The following is a 15647-nucleotide window of genomic DNA, read 5'->3' as shown; positions in this document are numbered from 1 at the left end:
CACGGTGGCTCATGCCTGTAATCCTAGCACTCTGGGAGGCCAAGGAGGGAGGATCACTCAAGGTCAGGAGTTTGAAACCAGCCTGAGCAAGAGCGAGACCCCATCTCTACTAAAAATAGAAATAAATTAATTGGCCAACTAAAAATATATGGAAATAATTAGCCAGGCATGGTGGCACGTGCCTGTAGTCCCAGCTACTCGAGAGGCTGAGGCAGAAGGATCACTTGAGCCCAGGAGTTTGAGGTTGCTGTGAACTAGGCTGACACCACGACACTCTAGCCTGGGCAACAGAGTGAGACTCTGTCTCAAAAAAAAACCCCAAAACAAAAAAAACCCCAAAAGCTAATACTAAGATCATATATACTATGTGCCAGGGTCTGTTCTAAGCACTGTACATAAATTTGCTCATTTAGTCCTCATAACAATGGAGATAGGTACTGCTATTATCATCACTCCCATATGACAGATGGATAGGTGAACTGAAGCATGGAGAGGTTAAGTAACTCACCCAAGGTGCCCAGCCAATAATTAGCAGAGTCAGCACTTGAACCTAGGCAGTCTGGCTCCAGAATCCATGTTCTTACCACTGCATCACACTATAGCAAAGTCCTGTTTATGCTGGCATCTGTTTTGTTCCATTAATCCTTGTCCTCCACGCCAACACCCCACTATCTTCATTACTGTAGCTTTATAATAAATCTTGATTGGCTAAATGTTGGCTTCTAATTCCTCTTTTTTACAATGATCTTGGCTATTCTTAGAGCTTTATATTCTTCTACAAAAATTTTAGAATCAGCTTTTGGGGTTTCACAAAATTCCTATTGGAATTTTTATTGGAATTTCTTCATATATACAAATTACTTTGTGGAGGATTGATGCCCTTACAGCACTGCATCTTGCCATCCATGAGTATTGTCTGGCTCTACATTTATTCCCAGCTTCTGTTATGTTCTTCAATAGTTTTATGATTTTCTCAATAAAGATCCCTACACATATTTGCTGGATTTATTACTAGGTACCTTATAGTTTTGTGGCCCCCATAAACATCTATATACATTCCAACCTCACTTCCTTTTTGCTTACTCTGCCTCACACCAGATCCTACTCTCTGTGCTTCTAATCAGTAACATAAACTAACAATTCTTTTGGTGTGTTTTTGTATGTGTGTCTATGATCGATGGTCTTTGTTTCCTGATTCTGCTCGTTAAACTGAGTTTGATTAACACAGACTGGAGTATATCAAGAAGGATCTAAATGCTTTTTCTTCATGATTTTTGCAAGATGCATAGTCCTTTCCTACCTCCTCAATGAGTCTTCAAGTCCCTCAGGGGCAGTGATGGATGTTTCCTACTCTGTATCTTGCCTGTGATACTGGGCACATGGTAATTACTCAAAAGGTCTTACTGCTACATTTCCTACACTGGGTTGGTTGCTATTCTATTCTTTCAATCTCTTCACTACATTGAGCCCTCAACCATGATTCTCCCTTGATCTTCAAAGTTGACTTCCATATTTAAAAATGCACTTTCCTCCTGGACTTGTACCTGAGACTTTCTCTTCTGCCAGTGGTCCTTTTCTACCAAGGAAGTAAGGAAAAGGGTGTTGGTGAGTAGCTGAGAGTTCCTTGAAAAGAAATATCTTTATGAGATGATCTAGTTCAGTTTGTGCAAAACTCTTTTTTCACAGAACATTAATCTATGAAATACTCTGGGGGGAATAAAAGGTTACAAGCTTTAAAAATAAATGGAATCCCTTTATAATAAATTGTTTTTTTGGAGACTCGTGCCGTAGTTTAATGATATTAAAGGCCCTGATAATTTTTACAATAAAGAAAACTAGCCGGGCGCGGTGGCTCACGCCTGTAATCCTAGCACTCTGGGAGGCTGAGGCGGGCGGATTGCTCGAGGTCAGGAGTTCGAAACCAGCCTGAGCAAGAGCAAGACCCCGTCTCTACTATAAAGAGAAAAGAAATTAATTGGCCAACTAATATATATATAAAAATTAGCCGGGCATGGTGGTGCATGCCTGTAGTCCCAGCTACTCGGGAGGCTGAGGCAGAAGAATTGCTTGAGCCCAGGAGTTTGAGGTTGCTGTGAGCTAGGCTGACGCCACGGCACTCACTCTAGCCTGGTCAACAAGCGAGACTCTGTCTCAGAAAAAAAAAAAAAAAAAAAAAAAAAAGAAAACTAACTTTGGTTAGCCCATCACTTTTCAAACATTTTTGAACACAGATTTTTTTTTCTGCTTTTAAGGAACAGCTATTAGCCACATACCTCACACTGGGAAATATTGATCTTGTCCATCCCCCTGCTCTCTGCTATATATATATATATATATATATATATATATATATATATATATATATAAAGCAAACAAAGTCATTTGTCCTAGGCTGTCTCCTAAAGACATAGTAGTATTGCAAAGCCTATATCATGAGGAAATTTCCTCTAAAATATATTCCAAATCATTCATGTTTAAGTTTTATCATCCCTTCCATTCTTATATCCTTACTGGAAATTAAATGATTTTGAATTCTGATGCCAAATCAATTGCTGCACATTTACCGAATGTTTACCATGTGTAAGAAAGAAGTTTTAAGATATTAGCTTTGCCAGAATTTTCATATTTCCCTGCTCTTATTCCTTTATTTTTCTCTACCTGTGACCTTAATAATCCTGATGTTTCAAGAGGTGGCCACAATGTAAGGCAACAACATATGGAAGAGAAAAAGGCAAACACATGTACTCCCGGGAGGTACTTGTTTAGAAACCAGGAAACCAGCAGCAAGGTACTGGGAGGACTTAACTGGGCAGATTGCATACCTGAGGATGTCCACCCAACTAACATAGCTTGGGCTTTGCTGAGTCAACACCTGTCAGAGAAGAAAGACAATCATATTTTTTATTCTGCTTTGAGGGAGCTCACAGTAAACACATGCACAGAAAATGCTTAAATATAAAAGATCAATAGCTTTATATAAAAAGGAGGGCTCATTGTGCTGGTAATCAGATCTAAAATAATTACTGAGCATGCTATTAGCTCTGAGCTTCCTGGAAGCCAAGAAAATGGAACCATGGTAGTCTAAGACTGCTACATATCAATGCATATAGCCTCAATTGTGGAGGTTATTGGGTGTCCCCTGCCCCCAATTTAGTCTCTCACCTTTCTCTTCTTTTGTTTTATAGTTTGGTCTGATCTAATGAGTTCAATTTGAATGCTTCCTTATTCTTTATAAGGTACTTGATATAAAGAAGCCAGTTAGTGACAAATAGGCAGTTTGAGGAGAAATCTGCTAATATTTATCTTGCGGCCATCAGGCTCACTTCACATAGAAATGTCTCTGGGTTGGGTTTGAACCCTCAAACTCTGAAAGGTAAACAGATTTCATTAACTAAATTCTTACACTAAGCTAAAAGGTTTTGGGGGTCCTTTTTCAACTCTATCTTCCATGATATTCCAGAACTATTTTCCCTTATCTTGTCCTTTTCCTACCCCTTAGTCTATTCCATTGATCTTATTTCAAAAACAAACAGTCATTGGATACATGAACTAAAATGCCTTAAAGAAGCTACAGATTTGATTTTTTTTCTCTCTCAAGAGGGTGAAAGGAAGACAGCTACAATTTCTAAGAAGCCTGGTTTGGCTGTCTGAGTCAGGCCTCCAGGCAGATTAGGCCAAGGTTTTGGCCAGATGAAATTGCCAATTTTCTAAAAGAAAGGACTAGCACATTGCTCATTAGAGCATTCTGAACTTGCCTGTGCAATCTTTTTGCTACCCTGCAATTTCCTGTTGGTTATAAATGAAACCTTTCTAGCTGTTAATGCAGGCTGTGAATTGAAAAAAAAAAAAGCATGTAATTAATCATAGGAGGTTGGTGGGATTCACTAAGGCTGAGTTACAGGGGAGAAGCTGGACAAGGCACTAGGACCTAGAAGGCATCCATCCACCCTGGCAGGAATTTCTTGCTTGGAGCTCAGACAACAAAGGCATAGAGAGATTGGTTTTCTTTCTCTCAGCATCTCCACCCAACCAGCAGAAAACCGGTGAGTGGGGCTTTCGAGTGATTTTCAAGCAGAATGTAACAGATGTCAAACGGGAAAAGCACAGGGCAAAGCGCGCGCTCTCTCTGTCTCTCTCCTCTCTCGCTCTTCTTATTTGCCTTATTCTATTTGATTTTTTTCCCCAAGCCTCTACCTGGGATTTTCCTTTGGAAAAGTGAGTTTGATGTTCCTTTGTTTTCACTGTGATGTTAATTTAGAATAATACTACCTCTGATCCTAAAAGCAAAGAAAAGCTTTAAGCCTGGGGAAATGCTTGCTACTTGTCTTGAGGAGGTGGGGTCTCTTAGCGCTGCAGGTTGTCTGACAGAGACAATGCTGAGCTCAGCATAGGTCATGGTGACATTGGGAAAAAAGGGGACTGAGCCTGGCAAACCCACTAGGCACCAGTCCTTCTTTATCTCCTGTCCCCCTGGTCCCTTGCAAATATGTTGATGCAGCAGTGTGTAGCAGGTGAGCCCTGCTTGCTTTGTGAGCCCTTTTATCCTCATCTGTGAGATGCATGTTAATAGTTTGGCTCTTCGGATGTCACTACCTTTGCTAGTGTTTAGGGCTTCGGTTGAATTTGGTTGTACGTTTTCATTGTTTGGGTTTTTTTTTTTTTTTTTTTTTTGCGGGGGGAGTTCAACAAAAGGGGGAAAAGCAAAGCCTGACAAATGACCATCTTTTGCCTCAGCTAAAGCACCTGGGCGATAGACAAGTTTAGGGTGAATTAATTGCCTGTTGTGAGAGCAAAATGCCCCTTCCGTCAGGGTAGAAACCCAGAACAATGAAAGGTGTGCTTGCTTCTAAAGGTCCCATATGCTGTGTGGAGACTCATTTGGGAATCTTTCCACAATTAAATTATTCCATTAAGAGGTGTTGCCGCATCAGTGGGGAGGGGATGGAGCACCTGGAAAAGAAAAGGATTTTGTGACCAAATGGTACCAGGGGAAGGCAGAGCTAATAAATTGTTAAATAACTGATTTTTCTAATCCTTTTTTTTTTCCAGCTTATTTCTTATGAATGTTGGATAGCTGCACCAGCTTGGTGGGGAAAGGGTTTGATGAATAGCACAAAGACACTGGCTATTCCCTGGAGGCTGTCCCTTTAAAGGAGAACCTTAGTTTATTCTGGGGGGAGGGGATGCACGCAGTAGAGGAGGAAAGAGGGCTTGGAATAAAATTAAAACACTCCCCTTCATAGTCATTGTACTGAGATGCAAAGACTGCTTCCTAAGCTAGAGATGCTAACCTTGGCTAGCTCCTTCTGTTCTCTTCAAGGGGAATTTTGTCAGGCTATGGATTCATTTACAACTGTTAGTCATGTGGGCATGTGTGAGGAAACAGATGCCAGTTATAATGTATTTAGCCCGAAGTTACAATTTGATAGGAGCCACTGTCAGTAAGTCCCAGGATTTTCAGCTATTTCAAAATCCCTCCCTCTCTTGTTTGGAATAGTGCCAAGAGTGCCTCCCTCTCTATCTCTTATTCCCAACCCCCACAACCACCAGCACCCCCGCCCAGCCCCTCCTTCTTCTCTATTAAGATCAATATTCCTGCAGGTCAGGGGCAAACAGCAGATGGGTCACCGGCTTTTTTTCAACCAGCTCTTTTCACAGGCAGCAGATTGCAGATCTGGATCTGGCTAATATTTGAATTCCTTTCTTTTTTTTCTTTTCCCTCCTCGCCCCTTTTTCTTTGCCTCTCTTCACCCCCATCCCTTTTTCCAACACTCAGGTCTCTGAGGTTTGACCAAAATATGGAACTTGATTTTGGACACTTTGACGAAAGAGATAAGGCATCCAGGAACATGCGAGGGTCCCGGATGAACGGGCTGCCTAGCCCCACTCACAGCGCCCACTGTAGCTTCTACCGAACCAGAACCTTGCAGGCACTGAGCAATGAGAAGAAAGCCAAGAAGGTACGTTTCTACCGCAATGGGGACCGCTACTTCAAGGGGATTGTGTACGCTGTGTCCTCTGACCGTTTTCGCAGCTTTGACGCTTTGCTGGCTGACCTGACTCGATCTCTGTCTGACAATATCAACCTGCCTCAGGGAGTGCGTTACATTTACACCATTGATGGATCCAGGAAGATCGGAAGCATGGATGAACTGGAGGAAGGTAATTCAAGTAGTGGGTGGTGGCCCTTGGAGGGAGGTGGCGTTATTGGCTATGGTTACATTCTTGGGTTACATTGAAAGAAATTAGGTAGCGTATTTGTCAAAGCACCAGGTTGATTGATGCTCAGATTTTTGATTCTATAGGCATCAACAGGGCCATTAGCCATCACCCTTCATGGCCCTCAGTCTCTGCTGGGGTTGAAGTGTGGATCGTGATGATAATGCATTGTGTTTATCTGCCAGAGTATACAAAGGGAAATCTTAATTGTGGCATTTACTCTAGATCTTGTTCATAATGAACTCTGAGTAGCACTATTGAGGCAGAGCATAAAATCAATAGGGGTGTAACGAGGATGAACATTTGGTTGGGTTAACAGAGAAAATATTATGCCCAAATTTCCTTTGAACTGCTGAGAAATTATTTGTGAATTGCAACTCATTGGAGATATGCACCCTGAGAACAGGACTTCATGGACGAAGTCACAGAGGATTATTCTTTTAGGTAAGTGGTCACTGCCCAGCTGTTGCTTCTAAAAAGCCCACTTAAGGGTGTGTCCCTAAGGCTGAGGTCATTGGGAGAAATACCAAAGAAAGCTGTAGGTATGTCTGGTATTTTAATAAAGACCATTCCTATTAGAATAGGAACTGACTCACTATACCTAGATCCCTTTAAATCCTCTCTAGATCTTGGTATTGCAACTACATTTTCCAAATAGATGCTGAAAATCCTGACAACCTGTATACCTGCCCCCAATTAGGGAAATCCCAGCTGTTACCAAAACGTGCATATCCATAAAGTCTTCTTTGTGATCATTTAGAAAATAGATCTTGAGTCATGTTCTTAACATAGTACATTATCAAATCAATTATATTGAGGGTGCTTTCCTATCCCTACTTTTAAATTGGTTGGTCTAACATATGCAAATAATTTAACCTAATACAGTACTTTAAAGAATAGCCTTAAGGAATGGTGATAATGAAAACGTTCCTCCTCAAACCCCTCCCCCATTACCGATTCCTCCCACCTCACTCCCTCCATTCCCTGAGCAAAGGTGAGTTTAGATCTCTAGGGAAACTAAATCATGAAATGCGCAACAAGGAAGGAGAAACAGCACATCAATGACTCGGTATGGGAGTAACCTGCCTATGCTTCACTGCTTCTAAGTTTTTTGTGTTCCTAGACAAAGGAGCATAAGGGCTTCCTGTGTACAAGACCCCAGTTCTCTGAAGTAGCTGCTGTTTCCCAAGTAGTCATACCGAGTGATTGGGGCCAGTTATTTATGGGAGATAGCATCTATATGGGTGCTGTATCTGAGTCTCAGGGTTCAAGTCTGAGATTTTTCTACATAGCTGACCTTGAAAAGCAATGCCTAGGAGGCTTAGATTATTTGGTCATGTACTGAATGGAAAAGCAGAGGTTAATACTAGGCCTTTCCCGACCATCAAAGGATTGGCCATCCCAGTGCATATCTTAAAATAAAGGAGAGTCAGGGCAAACTTGAAGGACTTGAAGGTAGGTCGAGGGAGCTGTCCAACAGAGTAATTGTTAGGGTGTGTGTCTTTTGTTACTGTAAAATCCATATGTCAGTCGAATTTGAGGGATTCTCTGTAATAACTTTCACAAACAAAGCACTCTGAATCATCCTATATGTCCTTATTTCCACTTGCTGTGATATTCTAAAGACCATAATAGATGCTAGGACAGAATTCTGAACAAAATGCCATTGTATTCAGAGCAAGGCTTTGAATATTCATGTGTCTGATATAAGAGAGGTGTTATGCACAGAGTTTTCCCCCAATCCATTTTACAGATTTTTCTAGGGGTGTGTTTTGTGTATGTGTGTGTGTGTGGGGGGGGTGTGTGTGTTGGGAGAGAACTGGTGATAAACAATCTCAGCTCAATATAGGTAGGTAATAAATGTAATTTGAAAAGACTGCAGCTTTCTTTTCCCTTGATTCCTTTGGAGTCCTCCTAGATTGCACTCCTCTCATCTATCACTCCTGGGTGCAGTGGTACTTCCTGGTGAATTCTCAGACTACACAGAGTGTGAATAGGGCACAGCTGCCTTTGTTCATATGTCATCTACAACTACTAGTCACAGCAGACCTCAATGCCTTTCCAGGCCTGAGTGCTGCCCATTCAGTCAAGGAAATTCAAGGGTATCTCTGGAATAGTGTTGAGAAATGTGATCAATTTTTCCCACTGCCACAGAGCCAGATGGGAAAGAGCACTGGGATGAAGAGAATAAAGAAAATGGGCCATTTCCTCTCCTTTTTGTCCTTTAAAACTACTCATCTGGGAATGGAGAATAGAAGTTCACTTTGTTCACCTTTGAAAGAGATTGAATGAAAGATCAAAAATTTATACAGTATGTCATCTTTTGTGCTTCTATCACTTAGAATAATGTTATCAATGTTTATCCGTGTTGTACTATGTATCAGCACTCCATTCCTTTTTATTGAGGAACAGTATTTCATCGTATATATAGACCATATTTTGTATATCTCTTGTGAACAATATCTTAACTGTAAAATGAGACTAGGAACACCTGCCTTCTCTATGCATTAGGGTAGTTGTGAAGATAAAATTAGATAATGAATATGGAAACACATTGACAAGGTAAAATTATAGCTACAGGTACTATTATTATTAATGACATGAAAATAATAAAAATGAAAATAATGATGATGATGGTGATGATTCTAGTGAAGGGTTGTAATGGCCATTGGTTCCTAAACCTATCTGCCTTTCAAAATCTTTCAGAGCTTTAGAAATATATATATTCCTGGGCCACACCCAAGATCTATTGAATCTAAATCACCAGGGCTAGGGCCTCAGAACTTGTGTTTTTACAAATCTTCTCAGGTGATTCTTAAGGGCACTTAGACTTGAGAAATATTAGATTAGGTGATCCTCATGGTCCCCTTAGGCTAACTATAGTAGTAGGAATGTCTAGGTATGTAGCAATCTTTGTTTTGTTTTTTTCTTTGTAGATCTTAAAGGAATAACAGGGCATAGACATACTATGTTTCCAAATGGCCACATTATTACATATTTATCCTAAAAATAAATTAAATCAAAAGCAATGAGTTAATAATTACTCCGGCCTTGTGGCACCCCTTTGTCTGGTGCCTTTAGTCTGTTGTCTCCTGCCAGATACTGAAAGTGTCAAGGGGAGCATTTTGGACCAAAGTTGGGTTATTGATGTCAGCTTTCCCACAACTCCTTGGGTACACCACAGGTCTTAGTGAAACTGTGGAGGATGTGGCCCTCATTAGCTGTATCCTAGGAGGTCAATGAATGAAACCCATTGGTTGTTTTTCCTTTTGTCATGTCTTTCATTTGCTTTTCATTGTTGAATCTTTCTCTTTCACCTATATCTTGTCCAATCCTTTTCCCATTTCTTTGTATGTGAGTATCCAAATCAATCTTGGGGGTATCATTTATGACTAGCCAGCTTTTCTGAACCCAAATTCAGACAAGTTTGAGAGTTACTATGCTAACCATGGGACAGAATATTTACAATTGGAGCAGTCTTGGAAAATCTGAGCTGTATGGTGACACTGGCTATGATCCAGTTCCTTTGCCATAGTTCATTTGTTCCAATGAGATGAAACCACTTTCTCACTAATTTATCCTCTAACTACTAAAGCAAGCACATTGCCAAAGACAAGAGTTTTAAGATACCTCGGAGGGATGCATTGTTAATAGATATGATAATACAATAAAGTATCATTTAATATTTTCCTTCTTAAGTCAGGAAGCCCCAGAGAAGAGGAGAAAGCCCCGGCAGAAGTGCTTTTGCACTGAGAAGATTTAAATGTACTTAATGCTTTTGAAAATGGAGCCCTCTTGAAAAAGAAGGGAGGTAGACATTAGATCATCTTGAGCCCACAGCTTGTTCCATGCCTTCCCTTTCAGCTGTGCTTCACTTACATGACTTCATTTCCTTACCCCTTCACCCTAAAGCAGGTTTTCAATTCCAGCAAATTGTCACCTTCCTTGGCTCTGAAACCAGCTTTCCTTCTAGGCCCTCAGCGGGTGGGAAATGGCCCTTGGAAGCTGTGACAGGATGGGAACCCAGCTGTGTAAAGGTGCAACACACCTCACCCAGCTCCAAGCGCCAGGCAGCTGGACGTGCAGGAAGCACAGAGCTCTGGCAGCAGACATTGCAAATGTTTGCAAAACCAGAACAAGGAAGTCTCAGTCTAGCAAAGTGGCACATTTGATGTCTCTCCAGTAGAAGAAGTGGCGAGTCGTTGGTGGTGGGGCATCTATTTCTTTAACACATAATTACCATAACAGCTTTGTTTCCGAAAGCCTGTGTGAGGCGGAAAAGAGAAAAGAATTCCTTCTTATAGACTTAAAAGTCCTAGGGCCTATAAGGGACTCAGATGTCACTTAGTACAATACCTTCAATTTATCAATGGAAAAGCTGAAATTCAGAGAATTAAGTGATTTGCCTGAGGTTCACACAGCTCCTAAGTGCTTGACTGAGATTCGAACTCAGGTCTGTCTAACTCCTTAGTCACTACTCTTAACCACCATAAATAGCCTGCCCACAGTGAACATCAACAGTGGCTTTGCTGGATGCCTGCCATAAAACGCCTACATTTGGCATTTGCCACAACTGGAAGCCCTCTCCCAAGCAGCTGTAAATCTTATCTTGGAAGCACGGGCCCCTAGCAGTGCTCTTGTTATATCATGATCACAGCTCAGCTCCTAGGTGGCTGCCCTGGCTTCTTTCTCTTTTCTTTCCTTCAGCTTCTACTCCTCTTCTTTGCATTTCCTTTCTCTCAGCTCTTTCTTCCTTTTTCCTCTTTGCTCTTTATTCCTTGTTCTCTCCTCTATTCCTTCAGATTAGGGGCTTAATAATAAAAATAATAATCTATCAAGTACTTACTATGTTCCAGGCTCTGGGCTCAGCACTTTTTGTCCATCATTTGATTTGTGCCCCACAACCCTGTGGGGTACGTATTGGTTCCTATCACTCAAACTTTGCAGAAAAGAATCTGAAGCCAAGGGAGATTAGGAAACTTGTCGAAGGACACACAACCAAAAAGTGTTGGGGACCCCATTCTGGCTGACATCACATCAGCTGCTCTTTTTCCATTACTCCATATTCAGGTACCATTGGAAGGTGCTCAACGCAGTTTTGGCTGAGGGCTGGGCCCTCTGCAAAGTTCTTGGGTGCCATATGATACTATAGCTGTCACCATCATGTTCATTTTCATCTGGGGGTGGTTAATCACACTTATAGTTCAGAGGCTTAAGAGGTTTAAGAGATGGGAGCAAAAAAAGTCCAGAGTCCTAATAGGGCTACACAGCTGACTCTCTAGAGGAGATTGAGTGAGTGAAATCATAAATATATAGCCTCACACATTTCCACACCACCAGTTGTCTGACAGAGTTTTAAAGTACATGACAAGATATGGAAAACATCTGACTCCAAGGCAATGACCTCTTGGAAGGTGCCCATGAATCTAGTGAAATGCTAAGACAAAAGGCCATTTCCTAGTGTGGGGAATATTGACTGTAAATATACAGAAGAGCTGAAAGGGCCCTTTTATCCTATTAAGATGGAAATTAAAGACCCTAGCCTCTAATCACTTGGGTTCAGTTGGGTTAGTCAGCAAGAAAGCCAGAGAAATCAGAGTTTCTCTTGGCTGGGGTCTTTGGCCATCCTATCAAGGGTGTCCATGTGTGTACAAAGTGGGGGAAAGTGCCTGTGCTTGCTTATAAACCATCCTTTGGTCCCCCTGTCAAGACAGAACACTAGCAGCTTCTGAGACTGAGTGCAGCTTTGGAAACCACTTTGCATATGTTGGATGCCACTTAGATTCCCCCTCCATATACACACATAAATGTCCTCAAAGGCTCCCTAGAGATTCTGGCTGAAGCTTCTCTTAGCACTGACTGATAAATTTATTAATTAACGTGACTTAAAGGATTTGGTGCTACAGCAAAACAATCAATATTTGCAAAGGGAATGAATTATCAGCCTGGTGTTTCTGAATGTCTCTGTGCGGTTCTCCTGCAGAGACCAAAGGAGAGCCATCAGATTATAATTGCGTTTAATGCTTTCTTTGCACTGGCTAGGGTTTATTTTTTTATTTAGGGTTATTACTGATGACTTAAGTCTGATTAAATCACACTGTTTCTGAAGCTCAACCTCCGGATGAACTTCTATATACCTTGAGGCTAATGTGTTTTACTCCACATATTCAACCTTTTCCAATATTTTCTCCCCCAGGCTGAGCCTATCTGTCTTCCTTTTTTCTCCAGCTTCTAGTCCCTGGTGTCCAATCTCCTCCTCTTGCCTCTGACCCCTGCATTTCTTCTGCTGTATTAGTCATTTCCTCTAGCCCAAGGTAAATGTGAAAATTATACTAGATCCCTTCAATCCATAAATCAGGCTGCATAATGTATTCTCACATCTCCACCTCATTACTTGTGGCAGCCAAGGGTGAGCACTGGTGAAGATGGCCCTGAAAACAGATCTGGTGTGCAGCATTTAGGAGGATGGAAAGATAAGAGGTGGGCAATAGAAATAGGAGAGAGTGTTTTCCAAGCGAGAGCTAGACTTGCAAACACAAGGAATGTTGCAAACACAAATGCATGTTCTGCATGCATTTGTATGTACAGGTTTTTATTTAGACAATTTCTCTACCTGAGTGTGAGGGTGAGCAGCAGAGGACACACTGATACACACATATACACATTCAACGCATGCATTCACACATTTTACATTTTAGTATTCCACTGCTTGGCCATATACTCTGTACAAAGCACAATCTGGCCTTTTTTACATGTATGTACTGTATGCCCATTATGCAAGGTTACTTGGTTCACCTTAACTTGGAATAAAAAATGTTTCAACTTTGCAAATTTTCCTTGATTCATAATATAACAGAGGGATGGAGTTATGAGTCCAAAAACAGCACAGAAACCTTAAGAAATAGAGAGGTTAAAAATGCTCCAGTAATATCCCTGGGAGTTAAACATCTTAGAAACTAATGTAAACATTTAAATTCCAATAAAAGCATAACAAGCTTGAGAATTCCACTTGTTGTGTTAAATCTAGAAGTGTTCATTGTCCTTAAAACTCTTAACTTTATAGGGTTTGTCAACTAGGTATGCCATTATATTGAAGGATGTTTTGCTGATTACTTATTCTTGAATTTGAGCCAAGTTGTCAGAGAGCCCAATTAGGAATTACACCTAAGGTTGGTTATTATCATCATTTCTCCAAAAGTTCTACTCTAACGTCAGTTTTGTTAGAAAAGTCCATATATCTGCTATTAAACTAATCACCCAACTACTTATTTCTTCCCTTAGGGGAAAGCTATGTCTGTTCCTCAGACAACTTCTTTAAAAAGGTGGAGTACACCAAGAATGTCAATCCCAACTGGTCTGTCAACGTAAAGACATCTGCCAATATGAAAGCTCCCCAGTCTCTGGCTAGCAGCAACAGTGCCCAGGCCAGGGAGAATAAGGACTTTGTGCGCCCCAAGCTGGTGACCATCATCCGCAGTGGGGTGAAGCCTCGGAAGGCGGTGCGTGTGCTTCTGAACAAGAAGACAGCCCACTCATTTGAGCAAGTCCTCACTGATATCACTGAAGCCATCAAACTAGAGACCGGAGTTGTCAAAAAACTCTACACTCTGGATGGAAAACAGGTATGTACTTTTTCAAAGTACTCTTCTTATTTTTTCTAAATGCTTGAATGACCATGTTATACCTAAGACATCATTTCTAGTTGAGGGACTCTTTCTCCACATTTCATCCTCCCTACCTGATATTACATGGTTCATTTGGAGGAAAGGTCTTTTCAGCAGGCAAACCAATGGATCAGAAATCTGAGGCTCTGAAATTCAATCTGCCTCTGATTTACCAAGTAGAATGGTCACTTAGCCTCAGCTTCCTTATCTGCTAAGAAAAGATGTGTTAGACCCCAGGTCCTACAAATTCTTATGAATATGAATTTATCTATTACAGGATATAACCTTGATTTTTCAATACATGTGGCTAAAAATGAGATTTTCCCATTCATTTCTTCTTAGATACCCTACATTGGTATTCAATATCCATTCTGATGAAAGGAAGTTGAAGTGACCTTTATATGCTATGAGAGAAGTCAGCTATGGGGGAGGCACAGAAGTTTCTGGCTTCTTGTCTTTGCCTCACACTAAACCATATTTGTTCTCTCTCTCTTTCCCATGTGACATAGCTGTCTTAATTTGGTTCCACTGATGGTTTGTGTGAGAAAGGGACTATTTCAAGATCCTAAAATTAGCCTAAGAAAGATACTGCCATCTGTTCCCCTCCAAATCAGGTTCTTCATGTCATTGGTTATGCTACTAAAGTGCCACCTATATTAATATCTGGGAAAGAATGCAGCCAGGCGTCTCCATAAGACAGATGCACCATTCTCTCGGGCATAGGGAGCTGTAAATATACAAAAAAATGTTCCAGGGGAATTGGAACAGTGGCTGGTTCTGTTGGCTCTAAAGAGAATCCTGGTCCCCCATCAGAAAAGACAAGTGTGGGTTATTATCAGTTCATACATTTTACCTCTTAAAATACCTTTGGTGTTTGAACAACTATATGGATTCCAAAAAAGCAAATTTGCTATACAACAAAATGACTGATTTGTGTTCAAATGAAGAACTATGACTCCTCCCATAATTTCTAATATATAATGTGTGCTCTAAGGGTTTAAGTTTCAGGGAAAACTCACTTGTATATTATACACTTAGTAATTGTGATAGATTTGTGGCTTCTGTTTCCCAGAATTTTGTGATGTGAGAGGCATTGGTTATACCTGATTTGTGTCTGTTGTACTGAAACAATGGGTTTATCTGTGATATTGAGAAAAGTTCCAACTCCCAAGCATTTCTCTAAGAGTATCTGTCTTCTGAGCACCAAGCATATAATAAACAGGATCTGCCTAGGTAGAGGATAATTGCCAAAGCATCTTCTTAGAGAAATAGGACCTAGGAATTTTAGAATCATTTGATCTCAGAATTGAGAGTTACCTCTACACCCATTTCATAAGATAACCTATTTTACTGTTCAACAGCTATGATTTTCAGAAAGATTTTCCTTATATTAGGCATAAGTCTGCTTCCCTATACCTTCAGTCTCTTGAAATAATGCAGGAAAATTACAAATCAAGGACATAAGACTGAGATTCAGAAGATTTGGTTTCTAGTTTTGATATTGTCATTTACTATATGATTTTGTACTAATCTTAACAATCCTGAACCTCACACTCCTCGTCTGTACAAGGGGACTGATCACATCTGCCTTGCCCATGCTCATAGGATTCTTGTGAAGATCAAATGAAATAATGGATATAAAAACATTCTGTAAATTAAAACATGCATATATATGCATATAATTTACCATTAAATGAGATTTATGGCAATTTACATATACATTAATTAATGTCACTTCTCTTTCTCCTACTTTGCCTCCATCAT

The 15647-nt window shown here is 40.6% G+C and overlaps 1 protein-coding gene across 1 annotated transcript; it reads left to right on the top strand.

Annotated features, from left to right (window-relative positions):
* The first annotated feature begins 3978 nt into the window (after positions 1–3978).
* On the top strand, positions 3979–15335 carry LOC142865848 (neuronal migration protein doublecortin). The gene is made up of 3 exons (XM_075999281.1): positions 3979–4043; positions 5777–6162; positions 13501–15335. Exons 2-3 carry the CDS (start codon positions 5799–5801, stop codon positions 13878–13880), a joined length of 744 nt encoding a protein of 247 aa, XP_075855396.1. The 5' UTR covers positions 3979–4043; positions 5777–5798; the 3' UTR covers positions 13881–15335.
* Positions 15336–15647: the final 312 nt, after the last annotated feature.

The sequence above is a fragment of the Microcebus murinus genome, chromosome X (genome assembly GCF_040939455.1).
Source record: "Microcebus murinus isolate Inina chromosome X, M.murinus_Inina_mat1.0, whole genome shotgun sequence".
Taxonomy (NCBI): Eukaryota; Metazoa; Chordata; class Mammalia; order Primates; family Cheirogaleidae; genus Microcebus; species Microcebus murinus.
Note: the sequence above shows the minus strand (reverse complement) of the source record. Positions and strands in the feature narration are given on the sequence as shown.